General features: G+C 37.6%; 1 protein-coding gene across 1 annotated transcript in view; it reads right to left on the reverse strand.

The window, feature by feature from the left end:
- rnf123 (ring finger protein 123) overlaps positions 1–14269 on the reverse strand; it is a 239019-nt gene that overhangs the window by 142768 nt on the left and 81982 nt on the right. The window contains exons 32-33 of the mRNA XM_073861959.1: positions 9077–9216; positions 2770–2958 (exon numbers count right to left, since the gene is read on the reverse strand). Of these exons, the coding sequence (XP_073718060.1) occupies positions 2770–2958; positions 9077–9216 (329 nt within the window). The remainder of the gene's footprint in view (positions 1–2769; positions 2959–9076; positions 9217–14269) is intronic.

The raw sequence follows: 14269 nt of genomic DNA on the forward strand, positions 1-14269 counted from the left end.
TGTAACTATGTATATTTTCAAACTTCCCAGGGCGTTGAATTTTTTCCCCCAGATTCCCAAACTTTCAAGGATTTCAAGGACCCATGGGAACCCTGAACATTTAACTAAATATATTTTATCATGGGAACGTTATGCTTTTCATTAATTTTATTATTAACCTTTTAATGCATTTACTTTATTTTTCAAAAAAAAAGAAAATTATTTTGCATTCAAACAGTATTTGAAGGAGGACCCCCAGTAATGCCACCAAGGACCCCCAAAGGTCCCCGGACCCCCTGTTGAAGACCCATGATATAGTACCTACTGTTTAAACGATCGATGAGTAGTAATTCAGTACCTACTGTCACAGTATGCGATTTCATAGCATACTGTAAATGATTTTAGTCATACTGCCCACATCTAAAAGGCATGCTGTTACTTTGTCCAATGAGTGCTGCTATAATGCATTGGAAAAACATTGTGAGGGAAGCATGAATGGGTGGGGGGTTTCCTGAAGGACATGTGGACGCCTGCTGTGTTCACAGGTGTTTCTGTTAAACCCTGATTATAAGCCGCAGGTGAATATATGTTCCACTGGGAACAAATCCCCCGCAAAACTGCAAGCAAATTCATTAGAAAAGCCTTCACTTTTAATTGAGGCCACACAACCAATAAACGGCGCCCCAAGGCTACGAAAACGGCATTTGAATAAATACATTGTAGAAATCTTCTTTTGCATGCAAACATGATAACACGTAAACTGTGTCCAGAAAGAAGGACACACTTGTGTTACGGTGAGTTAGTTTTATATTATGAAATCTTGCTATATACATTGCATCATTTAAATACTTCACAAATTAAAGTTGCCAATCTCATTGGATTATTTCTCTATCTATGTAGGTACAGATCAAAACCCAATATTATTCTCAAAAAATATATTGCTACAGTATACTGAGAGTAGGGATGTGCATCTCCATAACCGAGTCCGATGTGATACGCATCTCGATGCATAGCTTACGATGCAATAAATTAAAGATACATATGAAGCAGCTACCGATGTGATACGATGCGATTAACCTCATTATGATGCACTGCGGTCCAATTTCGATTCGGTTCAACATGATGTCATTCAATGCAGTATGATGTATGAAAAAATTTGATGCTTTGCAATTTAATATGGTACAGATAGTTTCCACACATTGGATGTGTGCATGAGCATTAAAACCATTATAAAACCACTTTAAAGGGATAGTTCACCCAAAAATGAAAATAATGTCATTAATGACTCACCCTCGTTCAAAACTCGTAAGACCTCCGTTCATCTTCGGGACACAGTTTAAGATGTTTTATATTTAGTCCGAGAGCTTGTTGACCCTTCATTGAAAATCTAGTTACAGTATACTGTCCATGTCCAGAAAGGTAATAAAAACATCATCAAAGTAGTCCATGTGACATCAGTGGGTCAGTTAGAATGTGTTGAAGCATCGAAAATACATTTTGGTTAAAAAATAACAAAAATTACAAATTTATTCAGCATTGTCTTCTCTTCCGTGTCTGTTGTGAAGCGCATGCGCGACACTAAAGTAACGTGACTGCTGTGACGCGGATTACGTGTTACTGTATCCTCAGACATGTTTGCGAAGTGTTTTTTTTTTTTCAAACTTACAGCGTGTGTCTCCCTCAAACTGTAAATGAAGGCTGGGCGTACAAAGAAAAAACAGCTGGGGCGCACCAGATAACACGTCAGCTGCGTCGTACATCATCCGCGTCACTGCAGTCACGTAACTTTAGTCTCGCGCATGCGTTTCACAACAGACACGGAAGAAAAGACAATATAAAATATAAAACATCTTAAACTGTGTTTCTAAGATGAATGGAGGTCTTACGAGTTTGGAACGACATGAGGGTGAGTCATTAATGACATTATTTTCATTTTTGGGTGAACTATCCCTTTAAGAAATAATTATTTGCAAATTTTTTTGTTTAATCAACTAAGATAATTTTACATAGTACTATTTATCTTGAGTTGTTATAACTTATAAAATATAGTTGAAATATGTTTACTTCATTTTATAAGTTGTAGCAACTCATTTCTTGTCAAGTTACATAATAGTAAGTTAAAATGACTTGTAAATCTGAGTTGGTTAAAAAAATAAATAATAATGCAGCAAAGAATTTTTTACAGTGTATGATATTGGAACCACTCACTTTTTCTCTAATTTAGTGCATTTGTTCACTTGTCAGAGCACTCTCAGTAAAATCCATTCCACTAGAGTAATGCCCTAATAAATTAAACTCCGTTTCACATTTTAGCTACAGCCTTGACTTTCCCGCTGCTGCTTCCTCAAATCCATTCCACTTAACTCATTTAGAGTCCATATCATTTAAACTCAATTTCCTGTTTTCACTTCTTTCACCAACTGTACTCCCGCCACACAACAAGATAAGCAAAGCTTTTAGGCTATAAAAGCAATTTTTTAATTCTACTACCAGTAAATGCTTTGGACCCACACACATTTTGCTTCCGATGCCCATAGATTTGTAATTACAGTACTACTACCGTAGCTCCATGAAATTCCATTTTATGCTGAAGATTACTAGCTGTAGTTTTGCACAAAACTGATCATAAAAATTTTTGCAGGTATAATAATGTCAGCAACATGGCAAGATGAACAAAACGTGGTTTGAGACATTTTATTTACTTTTATTATTTTTATATTAAAAATTATTTTTAAATAACAGAAGAAGTCTGCTTTGGATTTCAAAACATTTTAGCTGTCAATCACTCACCTGAGCCAATCGTCGAAGCAGCAGTTCAGCAGAGGGGCGGGACCAGTCCAGAAATATCTGCGGTATTAGAGTAACAGTCATCTCTAGAACCCGCAGCAGACTTACAGACAGGTCAAAGCAAGTCGCGCACACTTTCAGCTGCCGCGTGTCCACGAAATTCCTTTCCGGTCGCTCTGCTGCTTGCTGGATCTAAGACAATGAAAAATACACAAAGCACAGGTTATATTTTCACAAAATATTTTAAGTGTAAATATCTATATAATTTTCTTCATGTTTTTCCATTTTATTTATTTTTTTATTGATTCTTCCTGCACTTTTTTATTAATTGTGATTAGGCACCTAATTTTGTTGTACACTCACCTAAAGGATTATTAGGAACACCTGTTCAATTTCTCATTAAAGCAATGGTGTAATGGTGTGGGGGATGTTTTCTTGGCACACTTTAGGCCCCTTAGTGCCAATTGGGCATCATTTAAATGCCACGGCCTACCTTAGCATTGTTTCTGACCATGTCCATCCCTTTATGACCACCATGTACCCATCCTCAGATGGCTACTTCCAGCAGGATAATGCATCATCTCACAAAGCTCGAATCATTTCAAATTGGTTTCTTGAACATGACAATGAGTTCACGGTACTAAAATGGCCCCCACAGTCACCAGATCTCAACCCAATAGAGCATCTTTGGGATCTGGTGGAAAGGGAGCTTCGTGTCTTGGATGTGCATCCCACAAATCTCCATCAACTGCAAGATGCTATCCTATCAATATTGGCCAACTTTCTAAAGAATGGTGTTCCTAATAAGTATGGTGTTCCTAATAATCCTTTAGGTGAGTGTATATCCTATATTAAAGAATTAAAAAAGAAGAATTTTAAGAATTTCACAGACAGGGTCACAAATACCCTACATTATCATACTTCATACATTTTAGCTTCTTCAAAGTAATCCCCCATCACCCTACAGTAGATTACAGATATGTAAACACTGGATTTTCAATCAAATTCATGCGACTAATCTTTAAACAGTATTAAAGGAGTTCCCATGTATGCCCGACATTGCTTTCCCTTCACTATCTATTTCAGCTCATCCATTTCAAAGCCATTGGGAACAGATTAAAATGAGAGACTTGCGCTCATCCTAGCATGCCTGCAGCAAAGCCCCGGCAACCACCCTAGTTGCATGTCTGACACAGAGACCATTTACATCATCTTCAAAAAGTTTACATTTGTACAAAGTTTCTTTACTACGTGCACAAAAACAGGCCTTGATGTTTCAAAATTCAGATCAGACTCTTCTAGCTGCCAGACAGAGAGCGACCCAACACATCACGCACATCCCCGGAGAACGCCGCCACCTAATTCAAGGATTATCACAGATGAAAGCTGCTACTAAGATTCAGCCAACCTCTTGAATCAGAGTTCAATCTGCTGCGAGCAGGATTTCGCTGCCTCACCTCTCCTGAAAGGCATTGATTTACAGGCGGACAAGGAAGCTTGGTGGGAAAGTGCTTTGACATCTGAGGTTTACTTCACAGTCATTATGAATCAGGGAGGTTTATATCTCCCTTCGAGGCACTGAAGCCTGCGCTTAGTAAGGACCCTACTAATGGTGCTTCACTTTCTCCATAAGGGTTGTTACCATGGTGTCCAAACTCATCAAATTACTGTGCAGCTGGACGACGTTTTGAAGAAGGTGAATGGAGCGTGAGGAAAACTTGTTTTGCATATCCTAAAGGAACTACCAGCTTTGGTTCAGCTTAATTTGTTTACAGTAGGGTGTGCACAAAAACTTTAAACGTATGACACTTGCTGCATCTGAAATCACATATTGGACTGTGACACTGAATTAGATGAAGTACCTATTGGTTTATTGTTTAAACAGTACACGTTCAATACATTTCATTACATTACAAGTCATTTAGAGCAGTGGTTCTCAAACTTTTTCAGCGTGCGGCCCCCCTTGTGTATGGAGCATTCCTTCGCAGCCCCCCAAAGGAAATTTATGACAATTTTTTTTTTAAACTTAACATTTTATTTAAACAAAACATCAAATTATACAAAGTAGTGCTGTTGGTGAGTAGCCCTATTTTTTCTAGGTTTAATTACACAGAATTCATGATAAATTAATGTATTTTATAAAATGTCATAAAACTGGGGCCCCCTGGCACCATCTCGCGAACCCCCAGTTTGAGAACCACTGATTTAGAGCCACCTGGTTTTTAGATTTTCTGAATTTTAATTATATTCTTTTTTTTTTATTTGGCAGCTCCTCAGCTCGCGTGGCCTCACAGTAAAGCATCCATAAAATGCATTTAGCTGGAAGAAATAGGTAAGATGAATACTTATCCCCTATTGTTTTTCGAATACTGTGTATGTAATTTGGATACACTAATCGCCTTGCATAATCATTTTTGCCTACCAAATAGTAGGGCAGCGCAACATATCGAAATTGCCGCAACGGCGCAAATGTGCATTTCGCAATGGTTTGCAATATATGAACAATTTAATTTTAATACTTCAAAAAGTAACCCGTGGTCAAATTTTAGGTCGATAATAGTATCTGACAAATGTCTGATTTTTATGCAACGGTAAAACCGTTCACGTTCAGAAGTTGTTGTGATGCTTTCTTTTCACAGAAATAAACATGTGTTGGTTATAAGATTTTTTAAAATATACTTTAAAGCAACACTAAATAGTTTTTGCTCTTTGCTCCCCCTACAGGTTAGAAGCGTAATTGTCCATTACCACTGTCGTAAATACTGCAGCATCCGGCTCTGATTGGATTGTAAGTCTGCCGTAAAGCAAGTTTTTGTAGTTTTCACTCGAAGTACAGGACCGCAACCCGACGGTTGGAAACTTCTTTAGTGCGGTTTTGGCCGATAGAGGGCTGCAAAGCGAATGTGAAAGTGCCGTTCACCCTGTTAAGGTAAAAAAAACTCTTTGGTGTTGCTTTAATAAAATTAAAATTAATTTTAGAAAAAGAAATACAATGATCAAATACCATGTTATCGCATTTTTTCAATATTGCACAGCCCTACTACATAGTATGAAAGCAGGCAATTTGGGACGCAAAGACCACAGGGCTCGCAAATCGCTAGCCCGATGTGCGGGGGCTATTGTGCCCTGCAGTCAGGCTACCAAAATGCATCTCCGCCCTGCCCAAAAAATATATTTTCTCACAGATTTGGATGGGTAATTATGGTGTATGTAATTCAGGAATCGGGTATTTAGATCGCATTTGAACGCGCGCTTGCGTTTACTTTCACAATTGCATGAAGCTGCGAACTGTACAGGAAGCAAGCAGCTGATTTGTCATTGATGATCTGGATCTGTTGCGCAAAAGTAATTTGATTCTTTTATGTGTTATTTGTGTTTTGATAGATGTTTTGTCTCAATATTCTACATAAAAAGTAATGTCTTTTTTATTCGGGCTACTTGCATTGATTTCTGGCTACCAAAAACTGAAGAGTGCCTGGACGAAGAGCTACCAGAGATTTTGAAATTTTGCAAGCCCTGGACTGTCTTTACATTATAAAGGACACAGAAAAGACCAATGAGAATTCAGCATCCAAATATATGAGACAGAAGACCATTTAGAATTAAGCTAGAAACATTTATTACGATGACTTTACATTTTAAATGCTAATACATTTTCGAAGTCAGTAAGAAAGTAAAAGTACAAATTTAATTTCCTATATTACCACCACAAAAAAGACTGAAACAAAACCAAAACAAACTAAACAATTTACCTAAAGTTTATTACTTCATTATAGAGGTTTATAAAAACGACTACCAGTATCTTTAAAGAAAATCAATGGTTTGCAGGACCTGCAGCAAATGAATTCGAGTGTCCAAGCGGACAGGTCTGCAATATCATGACCGTGAATAATCAATAAAGTGCATAATGCTGATCAGTTGTGCTTCGCGAACGCACACATTCAATATAAGCGAAACAGATCTATGTGGACATAATCTTATAAGGACTTAACCACAGCGCTGCTTTGTTTCTGCTAACATAGTTAAGCAAAGCAGTGACATTTATTAGTGGTGCTTTTCAAAGCAAGAACCACTAAAACTACTGCTCACTTTAAACTCAATAAACACTAAAGGAGTGACCTAGGTCAGTGGTTCCCAACATTTTTCCTTGGAGCCCCCCTACGTACGTCATATGTACAATGTGAGCCCCCCAACCCTCTACATCCATCTTTTCTTTTGATTTTGCCGTGACGTTGACAGCACGGAATTGTGACAGACAAAATTAAAACAATTATTTTACATAAGAGAATATTTTCGTTCCCTTATCATGGCATTGTGAGCATGCATTGTAAGCATAATTGTAAAAAAAATATGCTCAAAGCATATCAAATCCCACGGCTCCCCTACAGTAAGTGGGCCCTGGAACCCAGGTTAGGAACCAATGACCACTAGTTCATAGAGTATCTAATGGATGGAAAATCAAAGAGACTTGGTGGTAGGCGAGACAAAAAATCAGTTTAAACATATTCTCGTATTCCAGCTTAACGTACATAGCCAGCTATAACCAAACCATTCAAATAATGAAATTATCCCCCCTTGTGACAGTATCATAACAATGCCTCGTTTGCTTGAGCATGTCAACATCCGGCTTAACTAATGCCGTAACGATATGTTCACAAGGAGCATAAGCGTTAACGCCTCCCATTCACTTTTAATGGGTGATGTCATGCGTTAACGAACTGAATTGTGGATCCATCGGTGCTGCGTCATTGCCGTTGTGCGTGGCAGAAGTTGAACATTTCTCAACTTTTCAAGCGGCAACGTGTGCGTCAGCCAATCAGATCACCTTGTGCAAATAACCTAAGCAGAGCCAGCCAATTATGTTTATGGAAGACTGGACCATGTGTTGCGGCCACTGTGATTGGCTGTTGGCAACGCTTCAGACAAGCCTTCCGTCAAGCGTTAACGCTTCTGTCCCGTGTGAATGTACCGTAACTGTGAGTTCACACCAAGCGTGCCGCACAAGCCCGGAAAAGTGAAGCCAAAACGTCTTGATCGCCCCCCAGTGACTGGTCCCAGTATAGGTCATAAACCCGCCTTCCCATGTTATTCAATTGGACGTGATACCAACTAAACAATTTAATTAGACTTCAATTATCTTTTTTCCGAAGCTGGTTTCTGTCATTTACTGTAGTTTTTATCACACTGATGTAAATTCAAGTTTTTGTCTTGAAAATAAGTTAGTTTTTAGTTAGTTATTTAATACTATAAAAACGGTGGTGTCACATCATGACTGACAGCTGTGATATGCGCATTCTGCGAGAGCGAGGAGGGCGGGGCCTTGCTTTTCGCGGCTTTACTTCCTGCTCACTACTGCGCAGGACTGGTCCCGAAATCGCTACTGCACAAACTCAAAACCCACAATGTCAGCGCCGTATCGGGACACTGACGGCTTCACTTTTCACCAATGGAAGAGAGCGAACGCGCGTCAACCATCTGTTTTTACACACCAGACGCGAGGTTAACGATTTGCGCGAGTAGATTACACACAAAGTCAATGCAAAGACGTGATCAGACGCATCCTACCATGGGGCGATGCGAATGACGCAATATGAGTGTCACGTTTGCCGCGAAAACACGCGCGATTTGCCTCAAACGCGTCTTCGCCCAAGTTGAAAATATTCAACTCAAGCGAAAAATTCGCATGACACGAAGTTAAATCCCGCGAGTAATCTAGAGCGGGTAACGTGATCCCCGCGTTTGGTGTGTACGTAGCATAATGGGTTGGACTACGTGTTGGTCTGACCAATGATAGCACAGCATAGCACAGCAGCTACAGAAGTGTCATCATTTTTTTAAAGTGACAATAAGTAGGATTTACCCCCAACTAGTGGTGAAATTGTATTTTGCATTCAAACGAATAGTGCTCTCTATGCGTGTTGCAACTACGGTAGCCGTTATGTAATCACTGATCTCCTTGTCCGTTTCAGCTAGTTCACGTGTTATGAATGAAAACGCGTTGGTAGTCTAGTGCTTTTTGTCCCTTTCTGCTATTATAGTTTATCAATACGGCGAAATGACATGGAAGCCTCCTTGGACTTAGCCGTTCAATGTAAGTAAAATGAAGAAAATTTTCGCTTACAAAGTCAGATCACTGGCAGAGGTCATTTGACACCAACGAGGACATTTTTATGAATAAAGACATTGATTTTGATTAATAAAACACTAAAAACCCAACTCACTGTCCCATTTAGTAAACATATCTAAAAAAGCTGTTTGACTGTAAGAATAATAATACAGTAATAATAGCAAAATTTGTCCTTTGTCTTACCTCCTGTAACATGCCGATGAACTCGGAGAAAGCCCAGTTGAGCTGGTTCAGGACACTGTTGAGGAAACTGGCAGCCATGTCTTTGTCTTGACTGAGGAGATCGGCCATGTGTTTCTGGAGCCGAAGTGATGGGCATGGCTTCTGTAGCCAATCAGAGAAAAGCATAAAGTCATCCAAAGTGTGGTAGATTTGGTGTCCAGATGCTTTCGACATCCACAAATTAGTAGGCATCATAATATACTGCACAGCTAAGACATTCATAAAGCATTGCGTAACACTGCAAAGGTTGTGGGTCAAGGCCTAGGGAATAATACTGATGTAATAATAATAAATAATACTGATAAAAATGTACTTTAAATGTAGGCTTTGTTCATCCTGCAATAGGATAAACTGTATTCAGATCAAATTTTTGCAAATGGTTTTGCTAACACGGCCCTGTCAGTATTACAAAAAGCTTGTCCTTTCAGCCACACATAAAAGTTTGCTAATGGCAATACCTTGAAATAAATTAAAATCCATGAACTTTCTCATTCAACCCCCAACCCTGAATAATTGCAAATACCAGACCGACATCATTGCAAGAAGAAAAATATCCGTCTGCATCACATTTGAACAGAATGATGACACCATATAGTGAATTAATATGGGAAGACGTCACCCCCATGTCCCTTTTATTGCCGCTATCTGACCGCGTCTGGTGAACACAGAAAGGGCACTCTCTCATTACACGCACACAAAGAGTAATTTAATAGCTTATGTGGAAAAGCGAGGCAATCGCAAACACGCTAAAAGCCTCGGAGCGGTGTTAAAAGCAAGAGCAAGCAAAGGCAATATAGCTCTATATAAAGCTACTCATTAGATGGCGAGTCGCAGGTCTCTGATCGAGACACAACCTTTATGTTTAATTAAATGTCCGTCTTTGCTTATTGCTAAGTGGCAGGTTAGGAAACAAGGGCTTATGTGGTAATGACAGAGGCGTATACATATATTCAACAAGACAGAATTTCTCCATTTTCTATGTGAACTCACTTGGCAATAACGGTGATTCTGAGAAATAGAGATATACAAAGGCTATAAAGTGGAGAATGTGATTTTCGGCAGTCCGCTTCTGAACTCCAAAAGACAGCCTGGTGTGAGTTAAGATACAGCAGGACACAAAACACATTTACTGTTGCTCTTTGAACAACCAACTCATGTATAAAATCCGCTCTGCTGCCAGATGAGAAGACGGGTAGACGTACAGTAAATTTATAGGACATCTAAATGTATCTTTGACAAACAATGCAATCCCATAATGCACTGAGGCAAGTTCTGAGAACTTGCTTTATGTGTTAAATTACAAATATATAATTTATAGAGATGCACTGGTATTAAATTTTTTAGCAACAACTATATCTCCTTATGTTGATAGCTTGGGGTTATATTAATTGAATTAACTTGAAAATGACCATTAAAGGTGCAGTGTGTAATATTTAGAAGGATCTCTTGACAGAAATGCAAAGTAATATACAAAACTATATGTTCAGGGGAGTATAAAGACCTTTTTTTAATGAACCATTATGTTTTATTACTTGAGAATGAGACGTTTTTATCTACATACACGAGGGTCCCCTTACATGGAACTCGCCATTTTGTGCCGCCATGTTTCTAAAGAAGCCCTTAACGGACAAACGTTTTATACTAAGTTGTCTCCGACTATGACATGTTTTTCTGGTGGCGGCTACCGTAGCTTCTCAATGCGTTTCAAAAGTGAGGGGTGAGCAGTGGTCTGAGCCGTTGGTTGCAATTCGCAACCTCACCACTAGAAGCCGCTCAAATTTACACACTGCACCTTTAATATTGAACATTAAACTAGTGATGCTTCTTTACATTTTCTATACCTTATTTTTGAACACTGAAGTTAGTGAGTTCCATTTTTTTTTTGTGCAAGAGGTCCATTTCAGTCGTCCAGCAGAAAACAGTGTGGTGGGAGCACGCATAAAATGGTAAATATTTACTACACCTGCCATGTATGACCCAGTAGGAGGATAAAATTAAGAAGTGGCCTGATATATCATATGAAGATTCATTCAATTATTTCATGTTGTTCGGGGTTGACGGGTCTTCAATGCACAACTATAAAGCACAAAGGCATACAATGGGAAAGTCAGTCGAGTGTTTGTACATGGAATAGACCAAGAATTCGTAAAATCTGTAGAAATTGCAGCTGAGTTGCCGGTAACTTACCGTAGATTTAAATTTATGTTATTTACTGGCAACATTTTTTTCAAAGTTAAATGAACATTTTACATTTACAAGTCTTTTTCTTTACAGAGTAAAACTAAAAAAACAGCATAAAGCAAAACATTTTGGGAAACAAAATCTGAAGCAAAAAACAAAAAAAGGTTGATGATGATTTCTGGTTCCCAGAATGCTTTGCATGAGGCTGTTATTTTTTATTCTGTAAAGATAAAGACTTGTTAATATTTAAAATGTATTTAACTTTGAACAAACTCTTGCCAGTAAATAACATAAATTTAAATCTACGGTAAATTACCGGCAACCCGGCTGCAATAACATTGTAATTTCTATGGAATTTTTTTTACAGTGTATCCTTTTTGGGCGATGGTTAAAAATGTCACAACTGAGGGATCTGGTGTGAGGTTTTTTTTAAACTCCAATTTTTAATTGATTTGTTTGAATGTTTATTGCGACAAATCAACCCTTATACGGTCCGACAGTCAGCAGCATCCTTCTCATTCAACACATGGTTTATTATGGTTTGTTCAAATAATTTACAATATTAAACTGTTACATGTATTCAATATTGTTTTCGTTTTATAAAAAATATAGCACTCGATGGAGACATGGACTTATGAAATAATTTGCCTATTTAAAAAATATTCGCTTTTTCATTTAAAACATAATATATACAGTTTTGTACTGTAATCTCATTTACAGTAGCAGAATAAATAAACCAGCTAAAACAGCATATTTTTAGTCCTTCCAGAAAAACAAGGAGTTTTTTTGTGATTGTGTGGCAAAAATCCTTGAACTTACGACACGTTTTCTTAAAAAATGCAAAAAAAAAAAATTCCCACAAAATTTTGTGGGAACTTGCAAAAACTGCGGGAATTTGCGAAACCTGTTTTTAGCTTTTGCAGCCTTTCAATGATGTTCACGTCACATAATCATGTCACTTCATAACGTTCCCATGGCAACCGGGGGCATGGCTGTGCTTGTGAGGTAAATGCAACATTTTTCAACTTTCTGCTAACATATGTGATTTTTGCTACGAAAATGCGGGGATTATGAAATCATGCAAGCCCCGCATATATTTTGCGCATGGAAATCTGCAATTTATGCTGCAAAAAAGCGTCCCCTGCATAAATATGCAGACTTTGTATGTTTTATCAACATAATATTAGTTGTTTTTAACTCTTTCCCCGCCATTGACGAGTTATCTAAAATTCAGCTTTTTGGTGAAAATTTGATATTTATGAACTTTTGTGAAAATCACAAAAAATGCTGGTGGGCGGGGAATGAGTTAAACAATTATTGTTTTTATTGTATAAAGATTTACTGCATTTGTATACCATTACGGAACCCCTAACTGTACAAATTATGCCGGTCTCCTTGAATTTCATAATAAACATTAAAAAGCAAGTCAAATCGGCCCACTCGTGCCCCCCGCAATACGACTACCATTAGCTTTAGTGGCTCACTGGAAGTCTTATACAAAATAGCTCAAAGATGGCGCCGCCCACATTTACGTAAAAAATAAGTGGATACACAGAGCTCAAATTCATTGCATTTTTCTGTTCTCTTTTGATTGACAGGATATATCAGTCATGACAATTGGCTGTTTTTAACTATTGGTCAATATTAGATTGTGTGGAAAAATTGCTTTTATCAAATCCAATAAATATCCGATAAATATTATTGGCTAATATATTGGTGCATCGTTCATATTTTTGGGGGGGAACTCTTTTAAGACCAACATGCATAGGAAAAATACATTGAAATGAAATATACAGAATAGACTGAATCTACTAAGATCATCTTCATCTTGCTTACACAATATTTGGGGCCATTTCTTTTAGAGACACCTTAAAAAGAAAACAAATTATTTTTGGGATGACCCCATTAGAAAACTGACTGTTTATACAACCTACAATCAACTGCATTATGCAAATACAGGGATTGTTTATTAGGAATCAGGATACAGTTATTATTTAATGAAATTTGTTCGATAAAGCAGCCATCCCGAGGTGAATTTCCCACAGTTCCCTCATTAGCTCTGCCTACAGTAGTGGTTGTTTATGCTAATCAGATCTACATATTCATGCAAAAATTTACATAACATACACAAGTAACCTTTGAGAATTTAAACAAGACCATTACAGGAAATCTAAAATATCACATACCACCTACCACCTACAATCACGCCGAGTATTGGAAACACGTTATAACTTATATTAATGTGTTAAATCATTAACAATCACATAAGGCTTATAGCATAATGCCTAGACCATTTGTTACTGTAACACTGAAATATTTAATGTCATGATATGATTAATATATTCTTATACAGTAGTTACTACAGAAAAACTATACTAATTTGTTATTGCCTACAACATTTGTTTTCTGCAAAAAATAATCTAAGCTTCTCTCTCCTATACAGTAAATTTAACTTATTGAATGATAAAAACAGCAGTTAACTGTGGTACTTGTACGCTTACAATGGTAAATAAATGGTTTGTAATGATAATAAAATATTTAAATTTAAATGAATATTTGAGAATATAAATGACAATAAAACATTAATCACACCGTAATCCCAAGGAAATTCATGGAGGGAAAGTCTAAAACAATGGGAAAGGATGAAACATGACTGAAATGAACAGAGGGAAACAAGACCAAATTGAACATCTAAATCTTTATAAAGATCTGAGACTAGTTTTAGATTGGGTAAATGGACACAATCCTAAACAAGAGTCGGTCCGCCGTGAGCCGGCTTTACTCTTACATAAGTCAGTATGGATACAACGGAGCAAACGGGTACTTAAGAGGGTGAATATCAGGGTCAAAGAAAGGGGAAAACAGAAACAAATGGAAACCAAACTTACTTTGAAAACTAGCAACTGACAAATCCCCTGGACAACATGCAAATGAGAGTGAAGAAAGATGGTATTAGAGTTGAGACGAGATTTA

The sequence above is a fragment of the Misgurnus anguillicaudatus genome, chromosome 23 (assembly GCF_027580225.2).
Source record: "Misgurnus anguillicaudatus chromosome 23, ASM2758022v2, whole genome shotgun sequence".
NCBI classification, from domain to species: Eukaryota; Metazoa; Chordata; class Actinopteri; order Cypriniformes; family Cobitidae; genus Misgurnus; species Misgurnus anguillicaudatus.